This window comes from Phaenicophaeus curvirostris, chromosome 6, assembly GCF_032191515.1.
Source record: "Phaenicophaeus curvirostris isolate KB17595 chromosome 6, BPBGC_Pcur_1.0, whole genome shotgun sequence".
Classification (NCBI taxonomy): Eukaryota; Metazoa; Chordata; class Aves; order Cuculiformes; family Cuculidae; genus Phaenicophaeus; species Phaenicophaeus curvirostris.
Genome location: NC_091397.1, coordinates 53,698,004 through 53,708,331, shown reverse-complemented (window position 1 = coordinate 53,708,331; position 10,328 = coordinate 53,698,004). Strand labels below are relative to the sequence as shown.

Below are 10,328 nucleotides of genomic sequence, written 5' to 3'. Positions count from 1 at the left end.
GGCTTCCATCAATCACCATCGCGGCTTCCTACGGGTCCCGCGCCAGGAAGACTCGCCCCGCCGCTCGGGGGTTCGATAAGAGGAGATGGGAGGCTTTGGCTGGCAAGGAAACACAGGGGGCGGTCAGCAGGAGGAAGGCTCCGAGGGATGCTGCTTTCTTGGCTCTTCGCCTGCAACGGGCATCTGTGCCCCAGAGCAGCCGCTCCCCCCTCGCGGGGCACAAGGCACGGGGAGAGAAGGAAGGATAAATAAATAAATAAATAAATAAATGGGCAGAGGAGCGAGGGTGGGAGCGCGCCCCGGGGCCGGAGAGCGAGGAGGAAAAAGGGTCGGGGGGGGGGTGGGGTGGGGGGAGTGGCAGCTCTGCCCCAGGTGCGCAGCCCCCGCCCCGGCCGCGGGGGGCTGGGGGCGCCCCGGTGGGACGGGGCCGCGGGGCTCGGGCCGGCGGGACCCACCCCGGCCGCTCCGGCAGCGCCGCCGCTTCCTTTGTGTGCGGCGGGGGGGGCGGCGGCGGGGCTGCCCGGCGGGCTGGCGGCGCGGCCCGCGAGGAGGCGGGGAAGGGAAGGGAAAGGAAGGGAAGGGAAGGGAGGAGGCGGCGGCGAGGGAAGGCGCTGGCGGGGCGGCTCTCCCGCCGCAAGGTGAGCCCCGCTCCCCGGGCTGAGCCAGGCGCCGGCAGCGCCGCGGGGCTCTTTCCCTTTGCCATGGGCTGGCGGCGGCCGGGCAGCAGCGGGGGGGCTCGCAGCTGAGGGGCTCGCGGGAGGGACCATGGCCGCATCCAGCAACTCCAGTTTGTCCGGCTCGTCGGTTTCCTCCGGTAAGTTTCTCCGGCGGGCGCCGCGTTTCTCCCCTTCCCTCCGTCCCCCCCGCTCCGTTCCGGCAGGGAGCTACCTGCGTGCGGAGCCCCTCGCCGTCCCGCCCGCCGCCGCCGTCCCCGAGGGGCTCCCTGCCCGGGACCGGCTGCCTCTGGGGCAGCGCCGAGGGACGGGGAACCGCGATGGGGCCCCGCTCGCCTCCCTGCTGAGCCTCTGTGCGGGGCGGGGGCGAGGGCAGCCCCGCTCCTGGCTGAGAGGGAGCAGCGTCCCCGCGCCCCGCTCCCTTGCCGGGGAGAGCAGCATCCCCCCACCCCTCTCTATTGCCTGGAGGGAGCAGCATCCCCGCACCCCTCTCCATTGCCTGGAGGGAGCAGCGTCCTCGCACCCCCTTCATTGCCTGGAGGGAGCAGCATCCCCGCACCCCGCTCCCTAGCGAGGGAGCGGCATCCTCGCACCCCTCTCCATTGCCTGGAGGGAGCAGCGTCCTCGCACCCCTCTCCATTGCCTGGAGGGAGCAGCGTCCTCGCACCCCTCTCCATTGCCTGAGGGGAGCGGCATCCCCGCACCCAGCTCCCTAGCGAGGGAGCAGCATTCCTGTGCCAGGCTCCTTTGCCTTGGGGGAAGCAGCATCCCCCCCACCCCGGGCTCCCTTGGCGGAGAGCAGCATCCCCGCGCCCCGCTCCCTGTCCAGGGGAGAGCAGCATCCCCGCTCCCGGCGCGGGGAGTGGCGCCCCCGCGCCCAGCACGTTACCGGGAGCCCCCGCCTCGGGGTTCGGGTGGCCGAGGGCTTTCAGAGACCACCTCGCCCTAAGGACGAGGCGTCCTCTGCCGCGGTCCCCTTGGGGCAGGACCGGCCCCGCATCGCCCCCCCTCCGGAGCAGCGCGCTGCGCGGATGCTGCGCGGATGATGCGCGGGGGATGCCCCGCAGGTCGGAAACTGCCTCTCGGTGGGCGTCGTGGCATCCAGGGTGTTTTGAGCACTTCTGCGGTACTGAGGGCGATTCGGTTCCTAATCCGGATCGTGCTCCGGGTGACAAACCGTCGCTGATTTCGTGCCGCGGGGTCCCTGAGCGGGTGTGAGAAGCTCTGGGGTTTTGGGGTGCTGGGGTGGAAGGTGGGGTGGGGTGTCTTGCTTCCTCCCTGGCTGCCTGCAGAGCCGCAGGAACACAGGAAAGTTACAGTGCGTTTCTGAGCTAGGCAGCCTGAAAAGGAAAGCAGCGAGATAATAGTCCCGCCGCCCGCTACTCAGCTCGCTTTTAATATTTAAGTTATGAGAAATTGGCAGAGAGTAATATCCTGGCACTTCAGTGGGCTGGAAGAGTAAATAGAGAGATGAACAACTTTGGGGTTCAGGGAACTTGTGACTCAGTGTTTGATTTGAGGTGCCAGATTGAGAATTTGTAAGAGCACTTCCTAAACATAGCAATATGTGCTGTGAAAAACAGACAAGCTCCTTTGACTATCAATACTACTGTAGAAAAACATAAATACGTTTAAAAGGCAATGAGAAGTTGTGCGTGTTTTTAAAGATGGTGTATGTGACTTCCACAACTTATTCTATGTCACTTTTCCAGCCTGTGACACTTGTGGCTAGATCCAAAGAAGGAACTGGCTCCTAAAAATAAATATTTATGCCAACCATTTTAATAAAAAACGCAAACATCATGACCTCTGATTGCCTTTACTGGAAAGCACCTAAAAGCAGTAAGAATGAGAAATTCCTCCTTGTATTCATATTAACGATACTAGAGTCGTCAGATCAGAACAAAAAACAAGAGTCAAATCAATAGCTTATTAGTTAAGGTCTCATTTCGGCAATGTGGTTTTTATTTTATAGATCATTTGTACACTCTTACATCTAAGTTATGTGATAAAACCAAGAACAACCCTAAAAGCCTGGACTGGAAGCCAGGACTATACCTTGGTGCTCTAACCACTAAGCTGCAGAAGAATGACTCCTGTGTGTGTAGCTTCCTTGCTCCAAGAATCTGAAGGTCTTTCTTGCACATTGTTCCAACTTCTGAGAAAGGATGCTGAGTGCATACCTCTGAATCCCCTCTGGCTTTCCTGAATGTGGACTCCAGGATCTGTCTTTTAAATTGATGGATGCCTCTCCCTTACAGTCTTGGTTGAATTGCCTGAACTGCAGGCAAGAGTGGGAGTTGAGGCACATCCTTGGTCTGAGCGATCCATACCAGCTAACTCCAGGTGGCCTCCCACTTAGCGAGTGAATCAAACACCAAACTGAACATCTAGCTGAGGAACTGACCTCTGGGCTTTAGATGCACGTACTTGAAAGTCAGGGCTTTTGGCACTTGGCAGCACTCTGCTTTGTGTGAAGCCCTTGACTACAGACTACAGCAGTTTATGGTTTATCTTTTGTATTTTTTGCAAGGATGAGCACAGCTGAGCCTTGGCCCATGCTTGGGTCTGTTAAATGCCACAGCAGTACAACTAATAAATATCGTCAAATGCTTCATAAAATAGCAGAGTGCCCTTGGCCTTCATAACTTGCAACCTTGGAGTGGTTTTTGCTTTTGTTCCTGTGCATTTGGTCTGTATTTCTTGTATGCACATACTAATCAGAAGTTGCATTTGCCACAGCATGATGAAGTTTCCAATATTAGCAGACGCACCATATCTAACTGTGTGCAGCTGCAGTTTGGCTGTCTGTGGTTTCAGTTCTCAGAACTCAGCAAGTCTCAGAGCATACTGCTAACATAATGTAGCCAGTCTTGCTTTTAAATTTAATTTGGTAGAATTTATATGTATGTTTAACTTGCCAATATGAAGATTTGCAAATAATATCATTATTTCTATCCCACAGAAGAGGGAAGCTTGTAGCATCACAATACTTTTTAGTAATGGAAAAGGAAGTGAAGTTTGTGGTTGATGGCAGAATACATGCTGCAAGACTCAGCTCTGCCACTGACTTGATGCTTGGCCTTGACCAAGCCGGTTAATGTCTTGCTGGATCTTTCCCCCATCTTTAAGAGCAGTTTGCTGTTTGGCCATCTCATAGGGAACTTCCGAAGCCAAATTAAAGCACTGTTAATCCTTTCAGATCTTGAAATAATCTAGGAACAATTACCTTATTTCCAAATTATTTTTTACCTTCATCAAAACATGTTTGTTTTTTTAAAATATGTTCACATACAAACATTCTGAGAAGAAGCAAGACTGTTCATCTTGAGACCGCATGTAAATAATTCAAGTTCAAGACAACTGTCAGGGTTTGGTGTTGTTTTGAGGTAACAACAGAAGATCTGCCTCCCTTCTGTCCTTAAAATAGTGTCTGTAACGTCCAAGTATGCGGTTAGGTTTGAGCACTAGGACATGATACTACAGAAATTATACGGGACTTCTTTGTTTTAAGAACTTCTAGGGGCAGTAGCTGCCCTGCATATGCATGAGTGCAAGTTGAACTGATTGACAGCCAGATTATGGCCCATCTGAACACAAAGTGGTGCTGAGGCTGTGCGCGTTCCTTCTGTTCTCATCGAGATTCTGGTTAGCCTCTATTGGCTGTGTGGAAAGGCAAGGGTTAGCTCTTCACTTATGTACTTATGTTCCTGTAAACGTGCAAATGGGATTTATAGTCTTCAACTTGTGCCTACATTGAAGACCAGAATTTGCTTCTGCCCTGAAGTGGTTATTTACAAGCACTACCTGCACAGCATCATGGTAGGAGGGTTAGCTGTAGCACAGATGGAGAGCTAATGTTCTTAAAAGAGTTATGACTTCAGCTGTAAACTAATGATAAAGCATTAGTTTAAAGGAGTCTGTTGCTCCTTTGCCTTCATAACTAGGGAATCTATCCCTCCTTCAGGTCTTGTGTTTGTGGTGCTTGCCTCAACAGCCACTGTGAGGCTGCTAATTATAGGTTCAATAGTGTTAGGTGCTTGTCAGGGACCCCGTCTGACAGGAGCCTGTGAAGGATTTTTTTCAGTAAGCTGGCACTCACTGGTAACAAAACCTACAGGAGAGCTGTGGGTATTTGTATTCTACTTCTTTGTATATAGCTTTCTGCTTTTGGTGGCAGAAATGAAGCTGTTCTTTGACCACCAGTGGTTTTGTTTGAAGGTGGCTTGGGGAGAAGGGGGTAAACTGTGTTGAGGGAAGAAGGTGAGCATGATAAGCAGTTAAATTCAGCATTCTTCCTTGGACATTGAGTAAATCCATGCAGTATACAAAGCACTGAAATTATAATTACTTCCACTGGGAATTCCATTTTACTTTCCTGTAATCTCTCCTATAGCATGTGCCCAGGTGATCTGTTAGCTGTATTCCTTGCAAGCTCCTAAATTTTGTTCTTCCTAGATGAAGTGCTGACTCAACCACAAGCAGCATCTTTTCCTTCTCTCCTGTGCTCTTAAGGGGACTGGACATGTTTCTGGGCTTTCCTTTATGCTGTTCTCTCCTTAAAATAAACGTATTCCCTTGCTGCTCCCCATCTTAGTATTGACCCTTATTCTCATTCATTCTAATCTTTCTCTTTTAAAATTTTGTTGTTGTTGTTGAAACTTCTCAGCTTTTTCCCAACCAAAAATTTACCCCTCCCACTTCATCCCCAGCAGCCTCCAGTTTCCTCCACCCGGTAGCCAAATACTGATTGTACCTGACTGATGAACTTGAGACTCTGTTTGCTGGAATGTAAATACAAGCTTGAATGAAGAGAACTTTGTGGCTGTGCCTGCTGTGCTTGTCTAAGGAACAAAAAAATCCAGCATGCTTCCCAGCTTGGCTCTGTGCAGCAGCTTTCTCAGCCTCTGCACAGCCACACCATCCAAAGCTAGCAAGAAGTGGCTGTAAATCTCAGCTGCCTTGAAGGTATTGAGCTCTGCTTAGAAAGTCTTCTACCAGATGGTCTCCGTGTAATGGGTGGATAGGTGAGATAGCTTGGGCTGTTTATCAGGTAAGGGTCCACACTGAAGGTAAATGCAAACAGGAATCTGCTAAATGATGGTGTGTAATCAAGCTTTCTCCTCTAGCAGGACTCAGATCATGTCAAATCCTTTGAGCCTGAGCCTATGCTGTGAGAGTGATAATACTGGCAGAATTTGAATGAAGGCCCAAGGCAAACACGTATCTCTATGTGCCAGTGTGCTCCCTGTTTTGTATTTTCTAGGAGCTCCAAAGATAAGTTTGCAGGTATTAGGCTGAAGGGATAACTCTGCACCTTTCTGCTTCCCATCTGAATAGATGCTTCTTTATGTGCTGTGTGCATTTCATATAGTAACTATTATTAGAGCAGGTGATGGAGTTGAAACACATAGACAGGCTTTCTGCTTTTGTGTCTTAGAGTAGAATCATTGAATAGTTTGGGTTGGAAGGGACCTTAAAGATCATCTTGTTCCACCCCCCGCGATGGACACGACACCTCCCATCAGAGCAGGCTGCCCAAGGCCCCATCCAGCCAAGGTATTTTCACTTTGCATTTGTGTCCACTGCTCTGCTAAGATACTGTCTCTCTCTACAACCCCTCTGCTTTTTGTGAACTTGGATACCTGTGCAGAAGGTGACCAACATAAATTCTTTTAATATCACCTCTTTTAGCTGAAAAATGGAAACTTTTTCTGTCCTGAAATTCAGGTTAAAAGGCTTTAGAATATCATTTAAGCAGTGATATTTATTTAATTAATAATGAATTTTATTGTTCATAAACTAATTCATATAAAAAAATTGAAACACAAACTTTTTTAAAAATAAATTAAAAGTTGTATGTTGTTTAAAGGCCACATAGTTCTTAACTACATGTTTTCACATATACTTTGAGTTTCAAGAAAAATAAAGAAACACTTACTGAGGGAAGAAGAAAAATCTTTGATGGTTCCAGTAACTTGACAAGGTCAAAATAAGATATTAAAGTCTCATGACTCTCTGAGGGTCATGAAGGTGCTATGGTGTGAAATAGGCAGATATATTGTAAAAATGAAAGTCAACAGAGGCTGATTTTAATTAAGATGCAAGCAAGTGAGAAGAAATGAAATTACTGTTGTATACAGATTCAGAGAGGTTCTAATTGGGAAAAAGATTAGTAAATGAAAATAGATGTTTATTGTTAGTGATTTAATAGAAATAGTGTTGTGAAAATGGAACATGAAAGCTATTTAAATAATGCTGCTGTTATGCTGATAAGGTGCTACTTTTGATTTTTAAAAGGGCAATAAGAACTCTTTTTATTTCTGTTCCTTATGCCAAGCTTTTGCTGGCCAGAGTGTTCTTGCTTTAAATTAAAGCTGAAGTCTTTTGTACTTGATGATTATAGAGAACTCACCATTCTTATTAAAAATAATCAAAATTCAGAAGGGAAAAATGCCAAAGTACCCCATTCTGATATAGTAATTGATTCAACAGTTAGTTACTGAATGTGTAGGCTGTTATTGAGAATAAAATAGCCTCAAAAGTGGTACAATGCTTGTCTGCTTCATGATTTAGCTTATATTGGTACTCTGAAAAGCAAAACTCTTCTTCCAGATTTGCTTGTCTCAAAGGCATATGTGGAGGATCAGATGAACAGTGTTTCATACTGTAATGATGATGACCTTTTTGGATACCAGTTCAATTGACAAGTTCTTGCCTTCTGTTAGATGGTTTTAAGGAGGCTTAGATATGCCAAATGCTGAGCAGGAATACGCAGGAATATTTTACATTAATATTACACACTGTCCTCTTGTATGCCCAGGCATATACTATTTTACATGTTTCAGATTATAATAATTTGGCTATTATGGTGCATAGGTGAGTCTTAAATGTGGTTTTAGACAAAGAAATGCTTTTTGTAAAGTTGTTTTGTTTATATACATTCCTTTGGCTCACAGGCAATAGTGGCTGGATTCTGCTCACTTGCAGCATCGAGTGCTGGCAGAAGGTGTTCCCATGCTGGGGAGACAGTCTGTTGTCACTCGTTCTTCTCTTCTGCAAAAGGAGGAGATACTTAGGAGATTAAATGTTTGGAGAACCGTATGTTAAAGAACAGCATGTTAATATTGCAAGAAAATGCTTTTGTTGCAGGGAAGTGTAGAAGGATTTATAAAGAAGCTATAACTCTGTCATTGTATATATATCACATTCTTTACAGCTGTAGTCACTGTTCACCTAAGACTCATATACAGTAGCTAATGTAAATGTATACTTTTAACTGCTATGAATAAAGAACCATTCTTGCTGTCTTTCTTTTGACCTTTGATTACGAGAATGTAAGTTTGAGATTTACATTTGGAGGTGACTATTACAAACTATGAATCATGTGCAATTCAGCAATAATAGTTTCATCACCCTGTTTTACTCAGCCATAATCCAAATCCTGGGGCTGGAGAATGAATGTATTCCTTGTAGGAGGAAACTGATGTTGCAATAGTGTCCTTGTAACATTAACTTGCTTTAAATGTTTGCCACAGAATGGGTTGAAACTTGACAGCACAGGCTGATGCATTTGGTAAGGTAAAGAGAGGTTAAAGGGTTTTTAAAATTCAGAGGAATGTGCAAGTGTCGCTCGCCTTGCTTCTGGGATTATTGATCAAGGTCATCACGAAAGAATTAGTTCAGTAAATAAGACATCTGTTCTGAGGATATCTTTATCATGCAGCCCGACTCCCCTGAGACAAGGTGTCTCCAGTATGGTATGATTTCTGACAGTGTAGAAAGTACTAGGTGGGCCCTTTCTTATCAGCAGTAAATCACGTGTCACCTGCTGTGACCTCTGTGTCGAGTCACATTTCTCAATTTCTTCTTACAAGCTTGTCATGTAGTTACTCCTCTCCTTCCTTCTCACCTTCTTGTGGCTGTTTAAACATTGCTCCTAGCTTTTAAAAAAACAACATGTTATGAAGTGCATTTGTGGTGTTACGCTTTTTTATTTCATCAACAAAGAAAACTGAGAAGGAGACTTCATTTAGTAAATGAGGTTCAGCTTGTTGAGCAGATGTTTAGTGGCTAAAAATTTCTCGTATCTTGACAGATCAATTGGTTAAATGTTTGCCTTTGTGTTATGGCAAGGAAGAAAAATGGCAAGCACACATCTGAGGGGCATGGTTTAGTATTGAGGGATATGGTTTAGTATTTGATATAAATGGTTGGACTCGATGATCCAGTGGGTCTTTTCCAACCTGGTGATTCTATGATTCTCTGATTCTATGTGCAGGCATACTGGGCGCAGCCACTGCAAAGGCAGGCAGAGGTTCCTGGGAGGTGGTTCTCCCACTCCAGCAATGTTCACGGCACCAGAGAGCTTGTGCTGTGGTCAAAAGCAAAAGAAGCCCTACAGCTCTTTCCGCATTAAGTTTGCCATCAAAAGATGGGAAGTTACATATTACAAAATATTGTAATATTTTTCCAGTGTGTAAAGCTGCACTGATTGCACCTTAATTCCCGGATAAACTAGATTAGGGTTCTCCAAAGACAAGTGGAGAAGCTGGGACAAATCACCTAGACAGGTGAACTTCATGTCACCTCGACATTTTTAACTTTTTCAGGTCATCTTTGTGGTTGCTGTTAAAGGCAGTTGTGTAGAGGGTTTGTGTGGCTGAACCCTACGTTCGTGTGGATGTAGCACTGCACTAATTTTGCATGTTATGCATTGCTGTCACCCTGCAGACAGTGCCAGCCCTTGTATCTCCCATTATGAAGTTGTAACATTGTGTGTGAGCATGTGTAGGTCAACAGTGAACCGTATCCTATTGTGGTTAGGAGTTCAGGGTACGTATTTGCTAGCACAGAGGCTTATATAAACTGGCATGGAAAATTAGTGATGCTCATGGCTGATGTGGGCTGTTGGCATGATGAGATAACTTTGCAGAACAGTCATCCACTGCTTTTAAACACAACGTTATCACCTCTGTCTGAAATCCCTGAGCTGTATGTAGGCTGGGAAACTGGTGAAATATATACACTGTATGCCTGCTGTATCTTTTTACAGTTCTCTGGGTATCCACTGATAGTCACTATGGGAGATAATCTACCGATCTGACCTGTTGTTGCTGTTCTTATTTATCTCCCCAGTAGAGTTACTGCTGAGCCAGCATGCCATGACTTCTAGGTTCTACATTCTCTAGTCAAGAGTTCCTAAAAAGGAGGAAAAATTTGTGATATGTCTGAAATATGGGATGTTGACTTCCTGTTTTGCAAGTTAAAAACAGAATCACAGAATCACAGAATCACAGAATAACCAGGTTGGAAGAGACCCACCGGATCACCGAGTCCAACCGTTCCTAGCAAACACTAAACCATATCCCCCAGCACCTCGTCCACCCGTGCCTTAAACACCTCCAGGGAAGGTGACTCAACCACCTCCCTGGGCAGCCTGTTCCAGTGCCCAATGACCCTTTCTGTAAAGAATTTTTTCCTAACGTCTAGCCTAAACCTCCCCTGGCGGAGCTTGAGGCCATTCCCTCTTGTCCTGTCCCCTGTCACTTCAGAGAAGAGGCCAGCACCCTCCTCTCTACAACGTCCTTTCAGGTAGTTGTAGAGAGCAATGAGGTCACCCCTCAGCCTCCTCTTCTCCAGGCTAACAAAACC

General features: G+C 46.6%; 1 protein-coding gene across 1 annotated transcript in view; it reads left to right on the top strand.

Annotated features, from left to right (window-relative positions):
- Positions 1-682: 682 nt before the first annotated feature.
- CHN2 (chimerin 2) overlaps positions 683-10,328 on the top strand; it is a 167,618-nt gene continuing 157,972 nt past the window's right edge. The window contains exon 1 of the mRNA XM_069860208.1: positions 683-814. Within this exon, the coding sequence (XP_069716309.1) occupies positions 766-814 (49 nt within the window). The 5' untranslated portion in view covers positions 683-765. The remainder of the gene's footprint in view (positions 815-10,328) is intronic.